Source organism: Mesoplodon bidens (genome assembly GCF_964165515.1).
Source record: "Mesoplodon bidens genome assembly, chromosome: 20".
Classification (NCBI taxonomy): Eukaryota; Metazoa; Chordata; class Mammalia; order Artiodactyla; family Ziphiidae; genus Mesoplodon; species Mesoplodon bidens.
Window position 1 is genome coordinate 12,310,971 of NC_138181.1, and position 20,120 is coordinate 12,331,090.

Below are 20,120 nucleotides of genomic sequence, written 5' to 3' on the forward strand. Positions count from 1 at the left end.
GGATGTTACTCTCAGAGAAATTTAGAGTATTAGGTCCTGTAGGTCCTGAGGAGACTGACTGTATTTGATGGAGAAATGATAGTCAAAACCACTTGAAAAATGCTGACAAGAGATATCTCCACAGCACTGATGGTGGTTTCATTTTTACATTTGTTTGTAAATTATTTTCTACACAAAGTTTTTCACAACTTGTAAGAACCTTTTCTTTGTCTTCCTATATGAGACCAAAGATTTAGTCAAGGACCATTGACAATATAACCATTTCTCCCTTTCTTTATGAATTTTTGGAAAGTATCATCAAATATGTTTACCTGTGTTCTTTTTTTTTTTCTCTTGGATATAAATTCTCAGAAGAAGATCTTACTCTGTTTTTGGATTAACCTTTATAAAGATCACTTCCAGTACAATATGAATGTTTAATTATGCTTAATAAAAATATCTCATGATGGTAGACCTTGAGGTCCTCCTTACTTTATAAATGCTCTATAGGATGGTTTAAGTGTAGTTCAGCCTGCTCATTGTTTGGAAGATTCAATATTGTAAAGATGTCGGGCCTCCCTGGTGGCGCAGTGGTTGAGAGTCCGCCTGCCAATGCAGGGGACACGGGTTCATGCCCTGGTCCGGGAAGATCCCACATGCCACGGAGCGGCTGGGCCCGTGAGCCATGGCCGCTGAGCCTGCGCGTCCGGAGCCTGTGCTCTACAACGGGGGAGACCACAACAGTGAGAGGCCCGTGTACTGCAAAAAAAAAAAAAAAAAAAAAAAAAAAATATTGTAAAGATGTCAAATTTCCCCCAAATTAATCTACAAACTCAATGAAATCTCAATCAAAATTTCAGGTTGTTTGTTTGTTTGTTTAAGAAATGAACCATGGGGGCTTCCCTGGTGGCGCAGTGGTTGGGAGTCCGCCTGCCGATGCAGGGGACACAGGTTGGGTTTGTGCCCAGGTCCGGGAGGATCCCGCATGCCGTGGAGTGGCTGGGCCCATGAGCCATGGCTGCTGAGCCTGCGCATCCGGAGCCTGTGCTCCGCAATGGGAGGGGCCACAGCAGTGAGAGGCCCGCGTACCTCAAAAAAAAAAAAGAAAAATGAAAAAGAAATGAACCATGGATTCTAAAATGTTGTGAAAATGCAAAGGGCCAAGAATAACCAAGAAATCTAACCAAAGGAAGGACAAAGCTGAAGGCTTTACATTACTAGATACCTACATGTATTATAAAGCTATGATAATTAAGATGGTGTGGCATTAATTCAAGAATAGACTAATAATGCCCTCTAAGTCCATCCATGTTGCTGCAAATAGCATTATGCTAAGTGAAATAAGTCAGACAGAGAGAGACAAATACTGTATGATATCACTTATATGTGGAATCTAAAAAATACAGCAAATTAGTGAATAAAACAAAAAAGAAGCAGACAGATATAGAGAGCAAAGCAGTAGTTACCAGTGGGGAGAGGGAAGCAGGGAGGGGCAACATAAGGGTAGGGGATTTAAAAAAGGGTTATTATGAGATTATATGAAATCACGTGTGTGAAACTTTTGAAAATTGTAAAGCACTGTAGAATTTAAAGAATCATTCAATAAAAAAGTAAAATAAATAAATAAAAATATTAAAAAAAAAGAATAGACTAATAAATCAATGGAACAGAACAGAGTTCAGAAGCAAATCCACACATCACAGGGACACTGTAGAGCTGGTGGGAGAAAGCTGAGTTTTTTAATAAATGGCACTGGATCTATGGGACATACTTATGAAAAAAAAAATGAACCTTGACCTCTATCTGATACTGTATGGTAGGGAAATTTTTCTGCTTCAGGGAAAACTGCATTTTCTGTAGCATCTCCTCTGATTTTGAGTTTATGGCAGCTACTTTATAACTCTGCAACTTGTAGGGAGTTCCTTGGAGGCCCAGTGTTTAGGACTCAGCATTTTCACTGCTGTGGCCCAGGTTCAATCCCGCATGCCATGCTGCGGAGCCAAAAAAAGCCCCACCCCCCAAAATAAAAAACCTCTGTAACTTGTAGATAACTGATAGCAGCGCCAAGCTCATAAAAATAAAATCTGTCTGGTGGAGGAACACACCCCCAACCATGGACAAACAAACCAGTTTTGCCTCAGTTTGCACATTTATTTCAATATTCCTTTTTTAAAAAAATTTACTTATTTGGTTGCACCGGGTCTTACTTGCAGCAGGCAGACTCCTTAGTTGTGGCACCCAAACTCTTAGTTGTGCATGCACATGGGATCTAGTTCCCTGACCAGGGCTCGAACCTGGGCCCCCAGCATTGGGAGCAGGTAGTCTTCTCCACTGCACCACCAGGGAAGTCCCTATTTTGATATTCCTGATCTATACATGTGTCTATTCTTTGGATTCACCTTGGAACAGGCTGAAACACCTTACCACTTTTCCTTCTTAATAAATTAAGTAAAAATTTAACATGTGCTCATTTTTATATCTGTATGAGTCATGGTTTTATCTTATTTTGGAGAATTATCTTTTCACAATAAAGTTAATCCCAGATGGATTGCTAACCTAAATGTGAAAGTAAAGCAGTACAGCTGCTAGAGGATTATAAAGGAGACTATATTTATGGCTTTGAGGCAGGAAAGTTTTCTTAAAACAGGACACAAAAGCACTAACCATAAAAAATTTATAACTCAGATTTCATTAAATGTAAGAATTTCTTTTCACCCCAAAACACCACTAAGAGAGTGAAGAGGCATGCCACAGAGTGGGAGAGGATATTTGCATGAGATTTTTTAGGACAAAGGTATCATATACGCAATATATTATATGTATGCTATGAATCAATAAGACAGACAACTGAAAAGAAAAATGGACAAAAGAAATGAATAGGCATATCACAAAAGACCATATCCAAATGGCCAATAAACAAGCACACAAGCCCCTTAGTCATCAGGGAAATACAAATTAAAACCACTTCACAGCCACCAGAAGAACAAAATAGGAAAAACTGACAATACCACGGTTGACAAAGATGTGGAGAAACAGGATCTCTCAGACATTGTGGATGGAAGTATAAATTGGTATCACTACTTTGGAAAATGACTTGGTGTTCTCTCAGTGCTAAACATATATCCACCCTATGACCCAGCAATTCCATTCTTAGGTGTGTGTGTATGTTTATGCATATGTACCAAAAGCCATATGAGAATGTACAGCAAATTTATTCCTAACAGGCCTCAGTTTCCAGTGGCTGTCGTACTTGGTGGTTTAAAGCAACAGGAATTTATTCTCTTGTTGTCAGTTCTGGAGGCCAGGAGTTCAATTGTAGAATGAAAAATAGGTTGTGGTATAGTCACACTGTGGAATACTACAAAACAATAAAGATGAATACATTACTGCTACAGGAACACCACTGGTGAATTTCCTAAACATAATACTGAGTGAAAGAAGCCAGACCCTGGGGAATTTCCTGGCGGTCCAGTGGTTAGGACTCTGCACTTCCTTTGCAGGGGACACAGGTTTGATCCCTGATTGGGGAACTAAGATCCTGCATGCTGCGCGGCACAGCTGAGAAAAAAAAAAAAAAAGTAAAGATGCCAAACCCCAAATAAATACCTAATATATGATTCATTTACATAATGTTCAAAAATAGCAAGACTAATCTTTGGGGTTAAACGTCAAAGTAGTGGTTACCTTTCTAAAGGAGGGGAGCCTAGTGACTGGCGGTGAACCAAGGGGAAATTTCCGCAGGTGCTGATCCTGTTCTATTTCTTGATCTGGATGGTGAAAGTTCACCAGGCTGGAAACTTTTGTGCACTTTTCTGCATAGAATGTTTACAGTACATTTTCCTTTCCTTGATTATAGCCATGCTGTAATGCTATAATAAAGTTTATTTTAAAAAATCTGTTCCTATGTTATATAAACAGTTTTCTTCCTTTTTTTTTTTTTTTTTTTTTTTTTTTTTTTTGGCTGTGACGCTCGGCATGTGGAATCTTAGTTCCCCAGCCAGGGATCAAACCCATTCTCCCTGCAGTGGAAGGGCTTTATTCTGGTGCTCTCCCTTGGACCTTGCAAAGCATCAAGCGCTGGGCTTGGCTTGAAGCTTCCTGGTCTACATCACAATTCCTTAGCGTGTCAAAAGTCCACGTAGCCATCAGCCTTGTGCCATGTGTTGTGGCATCAAAAGGGAAGAGGAGTAAAAGGTTGATGGGGTTGTTTACATCCTCCTCTTGGCCGGCTCTGCTGTGGTGGGGTCCCCAGTGGTCCGGGGGGGGGCGGCGGTTGAGAAAGTGGAGGCTCATGGCTTTTCTGAGAGATGCCAGGAAGAGAACAAGATCCTGAGGGGCAGCTTCCAATGCGAGAATTCAAGGAGGAGTAAACACTCAAAACTTCTACTTTGCCCCTATGTGCCGTGAAGTTGATTCTGGAAAGGTGGAAAATGGCTCCTATGATGAACATGTATTTTTTTATACTCAGAAAATGTAAACCTTTTAATTTATTTTATTTATTTATTTATTTTTGGCTGCGTTGGGTCTTTGGTGCTGCACGCGGGCTTTTTTCTCTAGTTGCGGCGAGCGGGGGCTACTCTTCGTTGTGGTGTGTGGGCTTCTCATTGCAGTGGCTTCTCTTGTTGCGGAGCACGGGCTCTAGGGGCCCGGGCTTCAGAGTTGTGACACACGGGCTCAGTAGTTGTGGCTCGCGGGCTCTAGAGTGCAGCAGGCTCAGTAGTTGTGGCACGTGGGCTCAGTTGCTCCACGGCATGTGGGATCTTCCCGGACCAGGGCTTGAACCTGTGTCTCCTGAATTGGCAGGTGGATTCTTAACCACTGCACCACCAGGGAAGTCCTTAACCTTATATTTTAAAAAGACAGTTATACAGGGCAGTGCTGGAGGTGGCGGTAGCAGGGATTAAATGGACTAATGCTGAAGGTTCAAGAGTCCTTTATGTCTCTTCTGCCTAACTTGAGCTGCCTTCCATTGGCAAGGAATTGGGAGATGGTTAAGGCAAAGGTGAGGACCACATTTTTCCTGCCTTCGAGCTGCTGGCAAGTGAGTAAAACCAGTGCTGACTCCGGGTACAAGAAATAAGCTAGGGGGACTTCCCTGGTGGTCCAGTGCTTAAGACTCCGCGCTTCCACTACAGCGGGCACGGGTTCGATCCCTGGTGGAGGAACTAAGATCCTGCATGCGACCTGGACAGCCCCCTCTGTGTCCCCCCACCCCCGAAAAAAAAATAGCCAGGAAAAGGCAGCAGTTCTGAAAGGGAGCGGCGCGAGGGAAAGCTTTGGGCAGAAAGTGGGAAGGTGAGGGCTGCATATTCCCTAACGCTTTTCAGCTGCGGGATTCAGGGGCTTTCTCCGAAGGGACCTGACAAGTTGGAAAGGCAATACCTTTGCGTAATCTGTGAGGCAAAAAGCTTCATGAAACAAAGTAGTAGTGTCACCAAGACTGTAGGGAGATGGCTGAGTCATCTGCTTGTCGAGACGCTCCTCTTCCGCTGGGCCATGCTTTCAACCTCTTCACTGCCACGGCCCCTGGGGCACAGGAAAGAGCCTGGTGCTGGGCTCACTGACTCCACGAAGAAGCAGGAAGCCCTTGCTCCTTGGAGGGAATCTTGGTCAACCGAGTGGGCCAGAGGAGGCAGAGGCAGCTGGACCCGGAGCAGCCAGAGGGCTGTTTAGGCAGAGCCCCAGTGAACGAGTCATGTGTGTGGAAGGCTGTCGCTACCCCCCAGAGACTGAGGCGAAGGAGAATAGGCTGACAGGCAGCCCTATCAGGCCCTTTCTCTTCCTCCCTCGGGGGGAGCACATGGGCCCCTCCAGAGTTGCCAGGATGACCTCTGAGGTCGTGTGCCTGCAGCTGGGGGATGTCGAGGGGCCGTAGGGAGGCCGGCCGCTGGCGGGGCAGTGACGCCTCCCTTCCACAGGCCCTGTCTCCCGTCTAGCCTGGCTCTGCACCATGTCTTAGAGGGGAAACCTTCCCAGACGAGCCTAAGAGCAGATCTGTGCTAGAGACCCCACTGCGAGGCCCAGCGCCGCCCACCCGGCAAGAGGCCCGGGCCCAGGCGCTCTCCGCCCTGCTGCTCTGGGAGCAGGACAGGTGGCTGACCCTTCCAGTCGAACCTGCCAGGCGCCTTGTCTGCTGAAACTCCTTCCTCTGTCAGTCAGAGCCTGAGGCGGGGCAGAGTAAGAGGGGAGAACAGTCATCCCTCCGCACCCTGGCCATGGGAGGTGTTTACAAACACTCCCGGAATTCAGGGAGCCGGCCAGGGGTCAGCAGGCCCAGCGCCAGCCTTGCCCTCATCATTGGGCCTGCTCCACCCATCTACCCCCCTGCCCCACGTGGCCTGAGGGTCTGTCTACAAAGCTGGAAGAAGACAGCCTCTTGGACTCTGGGCGGTCAGTAGGTAGGCCTTCAGGGACAGTGTGCTCCAGCTGGGGAGGGGAGAAAGCCACCCTGAGGCGTGTGGAGGGCGATCAGCCAGCTCCCAAGCACGCCCTGTGCTGGACCTCCTGGCATCTCTCCACCAACAAGTTTCTCATTCCCGCCTCCGGTGAGCCCCACTCCTCTGAGTTAACCCCTGCCTGTGTCCAGTGTCTAGAGAGAAGGATCTGGACCGGGATTTCTCTGAGGTGGTGAGGCTGCCCTGTCCTGCCCCAACCTCTCACTTCTGCTTTAACCACGGAGCCTCTCTGTGTCTGACAGAGACCCAAACACATGAGGTCACCAGGGGATCTTATTTTCTCCTCCGCTCTCCCACCCCTCCCTGTCCTCATATCCTTTCCATGAGTGGAGGGGATGCTCCCTGTCGTACTCAGCCTGTGGGGCTGTCCTTCTGGGTTTCACTCCTGGCTCTGTCTGCCCCGGGGAACCGTGTGTGTGTGTGTGTGTGTGTGTGTGTGTGTGTGTGTGTGTGTGTGTGTGTGGTGTATGTGTGGGAGAGGAGGTGAGGCTGGAGATGAAAAACTTCACTCCTAGGATCAGTTTGGATGGCAAATCTTTGACTTTGTCTGGCTGGGAGGCAGTGGAGCAGTGGACAGGCAGGGCAACCAAGAGGGGAGTATGGTACAGACTTATTTATTGTGGTATCAACTTAGAATAGTCACCAAGGATGGGTCAGGGGTGGGGCGGAATGGGGCCGGAGGCAGACAGTCTCTAGGTGAAAATGAAGGCGGGTATCTGGCTGTGACCTATCACACTATTGGCTGCTGGGCTGCATCTGCTCATACCTTGCCTTACGACCTGATCACACCACTGTTCAAAGTCCTCTGGAGGCGGGCTCACCTGGTCCAGAACTCTGTATACACACCATAGCCTGGTGTCCATGGTCTGCGTGATCTGGCCCGGCCTACCTGGGCTGCCTTATCTCCACCACCTATCCCCAACGTCCTCCTGAAGTATCCCACAGTCTAGCCCCACTGGGGTACTCTGACCTCCACACTTCTGCTTTAGCTTTTCTGTTCTCTCCTGAAAGGCTCTTCCTCCACGGCCCCTTCTCTGCCTTTCAAATCTGGCATATCCTTTAGGGTCCAGCTCAATGCCGTGTCCTTCATAAAAATCCACCTGCTTAAGATGTTAGCTATTTTATAGAGAATGGATAAACAACAAGGTCCTACTGTGTAGCACAGGGAACTATACTCAATATCCTATGGTAAACCACAATGGAAAAGAATATAAAAAAAGAATGTATATATATGTATAACTGAGTCACTTTGCTGTACAGCAGAAATTAACATTTTAAAACAACTATACTTCAATTTTTAAAAAATTAAAAAAAAATCCACCAGCTTAGAGAAATTGCTCTATCCTCAAAACACCCAAAGCATTTTATTGGTACAGGACTCCCTTTATAGCATTTGTCAGGGCGTGCCTTGGGACTGGGTCTCATTCCAAAGGTTTTGTGCCCTTGGTCTGTAGCACCTAGCACATGCTGGGCACCAGGTCAGTTCTCAATATATCTTTACAGTAGTGAATGGAGCCATAAGGTTGAATGAGGTTAACAGATCGTCAAGCAGGGAAATGGCACCAAAACAACAGAGCTCTGCTAGGCTTTCCTGCCGCTTACAGGTCTGGTACCTCCTTTCCTTTCCCCTTCCGATCACCGTTAAACATTTCAAGGCCTAGTAAATAGGCCTTTCCCACACTGCAGCCACCCTCAGTTGCAAACCTGAGGCATAATGTCTGTCTTGTAATTTCTTACGTGGTAAAAGGAAACACTATGTACTCATGGTTGGCTGGGATAACCTGCCAACTCTTCAGTTCCGTGGCACTTCCTGAGTACCCACTGGGTGCCCAGGTTTCTGCTGAGGGTTCTGGAGGAGACAAGTCACCACCCGGTCCTGCCCTGAAGAGGGCTATCAGAAGCCAAACCCTGGAGAAATCTGAGTGAAGCCTTGCGGTGGATAGGACATGGGTTGGCAGAGAGGTGGGAGGGCCGCCATGGGCCAGCGGAAGTGAGTACCTGCCTGAGGTGGGAAGATTATCTGCGCTACAGTTTGTTCAGGAGATAGAGGAGAGTGAATCAGGGTGGGGTCCAGGTAGGAATGCCTTGAGCCATCCAAGACTGGGGTTCTGAGGATCTGGAAGAAGCAAAGTTTGCAGCAGAAACACTAGATGGGAGTCAGGACACCTGGGTTCTAGTCCTGGCTCTGTTGCAGGATCTTCAACGAATCACTTCTCTGCTTCACTGGGCCTTTCCTTTTTTTTTTTTTTTTTTTTTTGCAGTACGCGGGCCTCTCACTGTTGTGGCCTCTCCCGTTGCGGAGCACAGGCTCCGGATGCGCAGGCTCAGAGGCCATGGCTCACGGGCCCAGCCACTCCGCGGCATGTGGGATCTTCCCGGACCGGGGCACGAACCCGTGTCCCCTGCATCGGCAGGAGGACTCTCAACCACTGTGCCACCAGGGAAGCCCCTGGGCCTTTTCTTAATTCTAAAACCTAAAAACCTTCAACGTGACCTTTGTAATCTGATGATCAATAGATATTTGAGTCTTTGAAGTAGCATATTGGGAATGAAGAGAATCAGCCACTCTAATGGAAACTGGGAACGAGGAAGTGCCTGACTGGGAGCTCAGAGGTAAAGAGCGAGGAGAGACTGCAGAGGGTCCAGCCAGGGAAAAAGGGGGAACTGCGGGGAAGGGCCCCGTTGGTCAATCCCATTTTCAGTTCCTCCTTTCGTCCCCTTCCCTGACTTAGCCTCTTGGCCTCACCTTATTTGGTCAGGGCGGGGCAAAACAGAACCCTCCCACGCCGCCTCAGGCGCCCCCTGCCTTTCCCTTCCCCTTTTCGGGCCCTCAAAAGATCCTCCTCGCTCTTCTCTCACCTGGCACCTTCCCCGAACCCACTTTCCTCCATAGCAACGCCCCCCGCGGCCAAAGTAGGAAGAGCAACGAATTTGGGAACGCATTCATAATCACCCTCGTAGCCACCGTTTATTGGGAACTCACCCTGTGCCAGGTAACATTATTTTTTTATAGCAATTCTATGAGGTGATTGTTATCTCATTTTACAGATAAAGAAACTGAGACCCAAAGATATTAAGTAATCTGTGTAAGGCCACACACCTGCCGGTTGGCAAGGCCAGATTGGAAATGAGGTCTGGCTCCCCAGTAGCTGCTCTGGCCACTTCCGTTTGGGCCGGGAGACCTTTGGCAGTCGGAGACCCCTGCCCTCACCTACCACCTCTCAGACCCGAATTCTTCAAGCCCCGCCCCTGCCCGCGCAGTGCCCGCCCAGCCCTCGGCGCCCTGGAGCCCCGCCAGGGCTGCGCGGCGGAGGCGGGCCCGGCACCCGCAGGTGGGGCGGGTGGTGGGGCGGGGCCGGGAGGGGCATGGCACAGAGGGGGCGTGGCCGGAAGCCTTAAAGAGGCCGGCGCGGCTAGGGGCCGCGGGTTGCGGCGATCTTCTCAGTTTCGGTTGGACCGCAGCGCAGCCACCATGTCTCTGGCGGCCTCAGCGGGCAGGGGCCCGGGGGCCGTGTGGTCCCCAACGCACGTGCAGGTGACGGTGCTCCAGGCTCGGGGCCTGCGGGCCAAGGGCCCCGGGGGCACGAGCGACGCATACGCAGTGATCCAGGTGGGCAAGGAGAAGTACGCCACCTCCGTGTCGGAGCGCAGCCTGGGCGCGCCCGTGTGGCGGGAGGAGGCCACCTTTGAGCTGCCGCCGCTGCTGTCGGCTGAGGCAGCGCCCGCCGCCGCCGCCACCCTGCAGCTCACCGTGCTGCACCGCGCGCTGCTCGGCCTCGACAAGTTCCTGGGCCGCGCCGAGGTGGACTTGCGGGAGCTGCACCGGGACCAGGGCCACAAGAAGACCCAGTGAGTGCGGGCCGGGGGCGAGGACGCGTGGTCTGGGCGCCGAGACCCTTTTGAGTGTGTCCCCACCAAGAGGACGAACGGAGCGAGGCCTTTCTAGAGGGATCCCCTCGGCCCGTACTAGTATTCTCACCTAGCTCCACTTTCTTGGGCTCTCCCAAGTGCGTGGTTTCGGGTACCTGGAGCGTTTTTGAATCTGCAGGACGGCGCTCGGCGTCTGGAACTTAGTAATCACTTAATGAATTTTTGATGAATTGAAACCACCTGTGGGCTGACGAATGCCTCTTATTTAGTTGAGCAGCGTGTATATTTGATGTACGCATTAGCCTCCGTGGAAAGCCTCCTGGGTATTTCATTGTACTGGACACTGAGCTGAGAATGGCTGGGCCAGGGCGCAGGGAGGACCCACTGGAGCAGTGAAAGCCACTGACACTAGGACCCTAGAGGCTCGCCCAGGAGCTGAGCTGGGGCGTTACAGTGCGGTGGGGACTGGGGAACGGGGAATGCGGGCTGCCTGTGGAGGGCTATCCCCCCAACCAACCTCACAGCCGCCGAAGGGGTTGGTCAAGAGAATTTGCCCCGCCCTCCTCTCCGCCCCTCCCTCAAGAATGCTAGAACAGTTTGGTCTTCACTTTCAGACCGAAAAATACTAACCGCGTTTGCCCCGGGCCCCAAAGGAGTAGGGATTTCCCATTGATGGCTGGAGCCAGGGCCTGCCCTTGGCCGAGCTGAACTGAAAAGTAAGCATTGTTTCTGTCTGGAGTTTGTCAAGTTCTCTGGTCCTACTGGGTAGGGGGGAGGGGATGGCTGCTCACCTGTAGCCACCGCACCCCCCCCCGCCCCCAAGACTTCTCTTTTAGGGCATCAGAGTCCCGCAGGGAAAGCAGGGCGAAAACCTGTGCACTCCAAAGTGTTACCGATTTATTTGTTCTCTTTCGCAGGTGTTTAGAAGGGAACATATGATTATGTTCATCTAGTGTACCGACAACTAGCCTCTAGCCTCGCTTAGCTTAACTGATTACTTTGCTGGACCTTAAATATGCAAGGCAGTCATGTTATCACCTAACTCCTGTGGTTTGCGAAGCACTCTGATTCATGTTGTGTGTTTTAGATATAAACGGTATTTCAGCTTTCCCTTGTGAAGGAGACAGGAAGAGCCGGAGGATTTGAAGTTCCCAGACTCCCCTTTCTGTAGGGTGCTTGCAAATGTAATACCTGCTTCCCTTATCTGGCCAAAGATGAACAGGCATTTCTGAACTCAAATCAGATAAAAAGAGAGAGCCTTGAGGTGAGGATGGATGGGGTATCTTTGTGGCATCAACTTACAAGCCATAAGGTGAGCAGCAGCGTCTTTGCTGAGCTGGGGCTGAAGCAATGCTAATTTTCCATTTGATTAAGTGACATTTGGGGCCTTGGGTTGGCTTCCTTTCCAGCTTCAACTAGGCACCATTGGCCGTCCTTTGTCTTGTCCCATCCCAAGATGTGTGGATATTATTGTCTCTCTCTGCCATCTGTTTCTTCTGTGAACGTTTTATTCCCTTGAAAGATAAATAGCATCTCCCTGCCAGAGATGGGGATTCCAGATTCCTGGGTCTGGTGCCCATTCCCGCCCTGACTCATTGCTGGGCTTCAGGCTGCTCGGTCTCTCAACATCCAAGTTGCCCTATGTGTAAATGGAGCTTGTGGCCAGACTTAATTGATGTTTATAAGATGTTTCCAGGTTGCTGGATTAATGGAGCCCCGTGTGTAGATTCAAAAGGTTCTGTTACTGCTTTGGGAGGAATGGAAACCTCCTCAAGTTCCCTATTTCAGGAAGGGTACAGTCTCCACATCTCCATTTTTCTCATCCTCTCTGATGTAATTCTAAACTTCGATGATTACTCCTGTCTCTATCATATGAGCTTGTGACCACTTAGTCAGAGTATCAGCTTATAGGAAAATAGTACTTAGTTGATAGTTGTTTTTTTTTTTTAGTTTATAGACTTTTAAGAACTGCAGAGGAAGCCTTCTTTGCTCTGCTAGTGGTAGGTGAAATTGCAAGCTTTCCACCTGTCACTTCCTGGGACTTTCCAAGGTGCTGGGGAAACCCAGTTAAACTAAGCCTGTCTGATGTCCTGGTACATCACTTGGGTGCCCAAGGTAGCTGTGATTTGGAGCATGAGATATACACTTGAGAGGTGGGAATTCAACAGATAGAAACTGGTTGGGCTAGGAAGATCATTTGAACTAGCTATTAATGGTTTGACTCCACCTTAGACATTAAAACCAAAATCAAAACAAAAGCTAAAGTCTTGGTCTGTAGTTTTGTGTGTGTGTTAATGTGTGTGTGTGTGTTAATGTATGCATTTGTGTTCACCTCTACAGAGAACAGTTGCTCCTCTAGAGTATGATTTTTTTCCCCCATGGGTCCAGAAGCTAAAACTCAAGGCATTAAGAGCTAACTGTGCTGATACTTTCATTTGTTCTTTTAATAAGCCCCCATGTATCATATTTGGAGTCAAGAGAATATGCTTTTTGTAATGACTCAGATTTTGCAGACCTCAAATTTAGTGTGATGATACACATCTTTAAAGCACTAAACAGAGGCTGGCATATAGATAGGATCCATTTAACAGGGAAGAGTGTTTGGCCCCTTTAGTTAAGAAAAAATGGAAATGAATTGATTTTGCACTTATACAACTGTCTCTCATATCCGAGGGCGATTGGTTCCAGGACCTCCCCCGCATACCAAAATCTGCGAATGCTGAAGTCCCTTATATAAAATGGCTTAATATTTGCATATAACCTCTGCACATCCTCCTGTATACTTTAAATAATCTCTACATTAGTTATAATACCTAATGCTATATAAATGCCATGTAAATAGTTGTAAATACAATGTAAATGCTATACAAATAGTTGCCAATGCGTGAATCCAGGTTTTGCTTTTTGGAACTTTCTGGAATGTTTTTTTTTTCCCGAATATTTTTGGTCTGAGGTTGGTTGAATCCAACATGTGGAACCTGTGGATACAGAGGGCTGACTCATGCGTACTTATCTGGGGGTCTCAGCTGGGCCCCGGTTAAATGGGAATCAGTTAAGTCCCGTGATCATAAAACAGACGTGAATCTGAGAGGAGGCAGAATCAGGTGACCAGCATGTGGATTTCTCTGCTGTCCGGTCTCATGTAGTTTGGGGTCCTAGATTGAAAACAAAACAAAACATCTTTTTAGGATACTAAGAGCAATAAAAATGGGGGAAATAATCTTTTAAAGACAGATTAAAATAAATATTCAGGCTGGTGCCTGGAAGGCCATTGTGTAATTAAGTAGGATGAAACTTGATATTGTGATAGCCTTCCAGATATGAAGAGAGACTGATGGAGGGTCATTTTCTCATATTTCTTGAAGATTCAAGAGAAAATTTGGTTGCATGTGAAAAGATCTGGATACTGATAAAGGTTAGACATTTTGAAGAACTGTAAGTATAGTAAGAAAGAGTGACCAGCGTCAAAGGAAATTCAGGTGATTAAGGAGGGCTAGGCAGTTGTCTTTCTGGGAGAGGTGGAGGCATAGAGGTGACGGATGAGCACAGAGGTCTCGAATTCACAAATCTGAGCTGGCAGTGTTTGCGCTTATACCTCTGGGTTTCCTAAGCACATTTTGGCTTTTTGTAACAGACTAGAAAATTTGAGCAATGCTGTTACTGCTTACGTTTTTCTTTTCTTGGGATTCTCCCTAAAGATGACATTGGGCATTACTGGAAACCCTCCCACCCAGTGTAGGAACCTGATAGCTCACATCCAGGACAGGGATCTTCGGGTTCTGGGATAAATAACCCCAACCTGTTCACAGTAGGGGAACAGAGTGACTAAGAAGGGTGAGGGTGGCTCAAAGTCATAGTTCCATCGATGTGAAAGATGTTCCCTCCTGTTTTTCATGATATGATTTGATGATTTCATTTAGAAGACAGTTAGCATGGGGAAAGTTGTAACTGCCTTTTTTCCCCTTGTTTTTAACGTTCATCCCTACTTTTAGTAATTATTTTTTGATGCCTACTATATGCGAGGCACTTGGTATACAGTGTAAACAGTGATGAACATAACACACACGATCCCCGCTTTCAGAAAGCTGAGAGCCTTGTGGGGGAGATAGCCGGTAAATAAATGAACACATAAATGAACAATCCTGTATTGGGATGAGTGCAGTGGAGGAAGAGAACAGGGTGTCGTAAGAGAAAAGAGCAGGAGATTGTAGGTAGCCTCTCTGAGGCAGAGACCTGAAGGATAAAGAGGAATTTTCCCAGGGAAAGGTAGAGGAAGGGGGAGCAGCCTGTGCAAAGGCCCTGAGGCAGGAATGCCTGGGAAGCTGGAGAGGTTGCATCCATTGAGGCTGAAGAGGAAGGCAGGGCTTCGTTGAAGAGCAGTGGAAGCCACTGAGTGTTGAAAGCAGAGGGGTGATGTGATGCAGTTCGTGAAAGATCACTGTGGCTGTTGGGTGGAGAGCAGATTTGGAGCAGGCCTAGCCTGGAATCAGGTGAAGTGGGAGGCCCTGGCAGGAATCTAGGCAACCAATTATGGTGCTTGGACTCAGGTGACAGGCATGGTCATGGACAGAGGTAGGTGGATTTCAGAAGTGTTCCAGAGGTTCAGTTGGCCTGACTGGTGATGGATTGGGTATGGGTGGGTGTGAGTGAGAGGAAGTGATAAGAATGAACAAACAAAATAAGGAGAACTTGCTGTTGAAAATGAACCAGGAAAGGGTGGCAGATTTCTTTCCCTGGCAGTCACCGCAACACAAGAGTGAGGTCACCATTACAAAGACAACACCAGCAGTGATACCTGTGCGCTGAGTGAATGAGCAGGAAACACCACTGAAACCAGGGTGTGTATATGTGTGTCTTCAAGTGTTTACAGTTTCAACACAGGCCAAGCCTTTGTTTTGTAATAACGTAACCCGATGTGACCTCACTGGTTGCCCCAACACGCTGGTAGAGTCACTGCTGCGAGGACTACAGGACTAAGAAAAGGAAAAATAATAAATAACACGAGGGAAAATAAACCTGTAAATGAAAACTAAGCCTCTGGAGGCAAGTCAGTCAACCATTTAAAGGTTTCTCACATCAGGGAAGGTGAGCGCACAAAAGAGCCTTGTTTTGCTTAACTTCCTTTTGGTTACAAAGACTTCTGTTGTATTTCCACAACTACCATCAGAGGAAGGTTTTTCTAAATAGTATCTCTGTCATTTTAATTGTAGTTATTAACTAAAAAATGTTATGATTACATTAAGAACAATACATGTGCTTATTAAACTGTCATCAACTCCAACATGCACTTGCTGACATCACTCTTCCTCTCCCTGGATGATAATCTTAGGTATCCATTTGGCCGCTCCAAATTTTTTTTTTTTTTTTTTTTTTGCGGTACGCGGGCCTCTCACTGTTGCGGCCTCTCCCGTTGTGGAGCACAGGCTCCGGACGCGCAGGCTCAGCGGCCACGGCTCACGGGCCCAGCCGCTCCGTGGCATGTGGGATCCTCCCAGACTGGGGCACGAACCTGTATCCCCTGCATCGGCAGGCGGACTCTCAACCACTGCGCCACCAGGGAAGCCCCTGGCCGCTCCAATTTTAATTGCCATACGTCCGAGAAAATTGTGCTTCTCACCCTATACTTTTGGAGGGACGCTCGCTCTGGCCTAGCTCCAGAGGATTACGATGCCCTTGCCCAAACGTGGGAGCAATAGAAGGGCATTTAAGACCTTCTCTTCATCTCAGAGCCATGCCCTGGGTGGCCTTTGGTCCTGGGCCTGGTGCGGATCTCTAAGCCTCAGAGCCTTTGGGGTTTTTTTTTTTTTTTTTTTGGCTGCGCTGTGCGGGATCTTAGTTCCTTGACCAGGGATCGAACCCGCACCCCCCTGCATTGGGAGCACGCACTCTTAACCACAGGACCATCAGGGAAGTCCCCCTCAGGGGCCTTTGAATTCCAACAAAATTAACACCCAGACACTTGTATCGGCCTTTGAAGAAAGCCAACATCTACTGTGTGGAAAAAACTTGGTGAGCAGGTTGTGCTCCCCTTACGGGGTCCTGGGTCAGATCTCATGCCGCAACTGGCTCAGCAGGAGACCAGGCCAGTTCCCCTGCTTTCCCCTTGGCCAGGGGCCACTTCCATCTCGTTGTTTGCTGTGTGACCCAGCCTAGGTGCGCAGATGTCTCTGAGTGCGGTCCCTGTAGACACAGGGCAGGCGGTCGTTTGCCCGTGTGGACGTGGAGAAGTGTTTAATCTTACATTTAGCCCAGTGGATTAAAGACTAGGGGTGGCCTCGGTATGAGGTCAAAGCCCCGCTTCTCTCCGTTTCCCAGTGTGCGGTCTGGCTTGCTCGTCAGCACCCCTGCTCAACACTGGAGAAGCAGGTCACCTGCCGCTTGGGGCTTACGGTGCCCTTGGTAAAGGAGCCGCTTTTAGCCACTAATGAGACGAGAAATTCCTTTCCTGCTGGGACAGGTCTGGGGATGATCTGTTAGAGAAAAATCAAGGGCTTTCGTCTCCAGGGTGTCCCTCAGGGACACATTTAGGAATGTGCCCATGGGGAGAAAAAAGGCAGCTGTAATTAAGTGTCTTTTCCTGAATGCTGGCCTCTGGGTGGAGCAGAGAGAAGGCATTTATAGGAAATGCCAGAAAAACCCTCTCTAGAGGTGTGACCGCTGCACGCTTCACTTTTAAAATTCTTGTTTATTTAAAAGGACATGGCTAACTGAGGGAGAACAACCAAGGCTTCCAGAAAGCCTGGTCTGAAGAGGCCTCTTGTGATCCTGAAGAACAGCTGTCCTGTGTGAGGGGCACCAGCGGCAGGCGGGCCCCGAGCTATTTCTTCAAGAGCGTCACCGCCTACAGCACCAGTCCTGTGGGGTTTCCTTTTACGCTAATGGAACTTTTCGTTTTTACTGATCATTTGTCTTGAGAACAGGATTTGAAACGCTCTTGGTATGGGGTTTTTTCCTCCTCCTTGGGACTTACCTGATTACCAGATAAATCAGATGCCCTGCTTCCCTGCCGGGAGCTCCCACAGAAAGGAGTGTGAGTCTGCCTGTGGGGTAGAGTGGACTGAACGTTCTTTGATGTCTGTCACACTGAAGTTGTTTTCTTTCGTCCTGGCCGAGAGGTGGTGGACCAAACCATCACATTTCCTTTCCCCATCCTTAACGTCTCTTTGCATGAGTGACAAAGGACCCCACGGAGACTGTTCTTTGGCAGATCACGTAGACTACATCAGTGGCATTTACTTTTGGGCAAGAGGCGAGATACCTGATCTGATGTTAGAATATTAACATTTGTGGCTTTTTGAGATATGGTCAAGTAAAAACTTGGTAACTAGATGATGGCAGGAGTGGTAGACTTACATGTTTATAAATGTGTTAATTTTTCTAATTCTTAGAGAATCTTAAAATACTGGTGCTTGGTTTTTCCTTTAGTCTTTACCTACAAGGAGTTTGGTATTGCTTTCAACTTAGAAAATATGTCTTGATCCATATACTGCAGTCAGTTATGCCATCTTGGCATATGTCTGAAATAGTTTGGGGGCCTCTGTTTCTTGTCTCTCCCACCTACTTAGAAATCCTGCAGAGTTCTGAGGATCATTAAATCTCACGATAGGGCTTCCCTGGTGGCGCAGTGGTTGAGAGTCCGCCTGCCGATGCAGGGGACACGGGTTCGTGCCCCGGTCTGGGAAGATCCCACATGCTGCAGAGTGGCTGGGCCCCTGAGCCATGGCTGCTGAGCCTGCGCGTCCGGAGCCTGTGCTCTGCAAGGGGAGAGGCCACAACAGTGAGAGGCCCGCCTACCGCAAAAAAAAAAAAAAAAAAAAAAAAAAAATCTCACGATAAGCTATAGAAATTATTCACCAAACGTGGTATTTTTAAAAATTGTATATACTTTTTAATTTTGGAAATTGTGTCATACAAACAATTTTTAAAAATTATTTATCTATTTATTTTTGGCTGTGTTGGGTCTTCGTTGCTGCATGCGGGCTTCTTCTCTAGTTGCGGTGAGCAGGGGCTACTCTTCGATGTGGAGCGTGGGCCTCTCATTGCAGTGGCTTCTCTTGTTGCGGAGCACGGGCTCTAGCCGTGCGGGCTCAGTAGTTGTGGCTCACAGGCGCTAGAGTGCAGGCTCAGTAGTTGTGGCGCACGGGCTTAGTTGCTCCGCAGCATGTGGAATCTTCCCGGACCAGGGCTCGAACCCGTGTCCCCTGCATTGGCAGGCGGATTCTTAACCACTGTGCCACCAGGGAAGTCCCACAAACTAATTTTATAATTGAGTCTTTTCCCACTCCCTTCAAATGCAAATCATTGTTATTTGTGTTTGATGGCTTAAGATCGGATCCTTAGGAATAGTCAGTCAGAACTGTTGATATCTTAAGTTCCCGTTTGAGAACCATGTTTGAGAACAGTCAGTCAGAACTGTTGATGTCTTAAGTTCCCATTTGAGAACCATGGGTGAACGATGGTATAAATGCACTTCACAGAACATCATACAACCGTTAAAAATGGTGGGTATGGAGACTGTAAGACACTTATATTTAAAAACACGCTACAAATAGAATTGCACATGTACTCTGGTTACTACCAAGTCATAATCATAGCGAACACTTACTGAGTGTAAGTGCCAGGCACTGTTCTAAGCTCTTTACATATATTAAGCCATTTAATCTTCATTACACCCTTATGAGGTAGGTGCTTTGAACCCTGTTCTACAGGCAAGTTAAGTAACTTGTCTGAAGCCCCTCAGCTAGTAATCGTTGAGCTATGCGGGAAAAAGACTTCAAGAAAATATATCAAAAGGGAATGTTTGAATTAGCATGAGAGAAAGTCAATTTTTAAAAAATATTAAAAAAGTTTTCTATAACCTTTTAAATTACTTTCTAAGGGAATTTCTGTAGAGCAAATAGTATAGGAAGATCAAAAGCGTTTTCAACCTGCTTTTTCTGTGATCTCTCCTTTGCCATGTCATTTACTGGCTTTTTAGGATTGGATTTGGTGACTACAGATAGCTTTTCAGTGCTGCCAGAATGGCTGTTTTAGGGATTAGGGTAAAAAAAGGAGCCATTTGCAACCCTCATGATTTACCACCAAGAAGTTGTTGATGGGCAGAGGGGAAGGTCCACCTCAGGAGGCAAGGCTGCCTGGTCGGTGATTCTGTATTCACAGTTAGGTAGTTAGGACTAGCTACCTTGGTCAATGACAAAACCTGTTAAACTACTTAGCTTCTGTAGGGTACACACCACAAACCTTTTACAGGTCATAAACATCTCTGTCCCCGTTTGCTGTGCATGGCCTCTAGGCTATGGACATTTTACCCATGTGGAATCAGTCCTTTTCAGAACCCCTTTTAGATGTCCTCCTCTGCTACCCTCACGTGATTTTTATTACTTATTTTTATTCCCTGGGGAAGACGGTGAATAAACTGCTTTTTAAAATTTCTCCATCTAAGAAAGATCAAGTGCACCCTCCATCTCAAACATTAGACTCAGGTGCTATTCTGTTCTTCCTGCTTCTTTCCTCCCTTGAGGCCATACTCCCCTGTGTCATGAAGTTTAGTTACCATGGGGGATGATTCATGCTATAACTCATGGTTGAGTTTTTGCGCAGGACGGGAAGTAGGCGGTCCACCATTGACCCTGGAGTCCACATCAGACCCATAGACAAGGACCCCTTGAAATTAATACTCACCCATTAAAATGAAGGGACTTGTGGAGCTGGTGGTCTTCCTTTGCCTTGCCTTTCCTGGAGCCTCCTGTGTCTCATGGGAGGGTGCAGTCTTAATTCATCTGGCTGAGTCCCTAAGTAGGTGGTTCTTATAGCCCC

General features: G+C 47.8%; 1 protein-coding gene across 2 annotated transcripts in view; it reads left to right on the forward strand.

Annotated features, from left to right (window-relative positions):
* The first annotated feature begins 9,779 nt into the window (after window positions 1–9,779).
* Window positions 9,780–20,120, forward strand: part of RAB11FIP1 (RAB11 family interacting protein 1) — a 30,447-nt gene continuing 20,106 nt past the window's right edge. For both annotated transcript variants that reach the window (XM_081220756.1, XM_081220757.1), the window contains exon 1: window positions 9,780–10,283. In XM_081220756.1, the coding sequence (XP_081076882.1) occupies window positions 9,907–10,283 (377 nt within the window). In that variant the 5' untranslated portion in view covers window positions 9,780–9,906. The remainder of the gene's footprint in view (window positions 10,284–20,120) is intronic.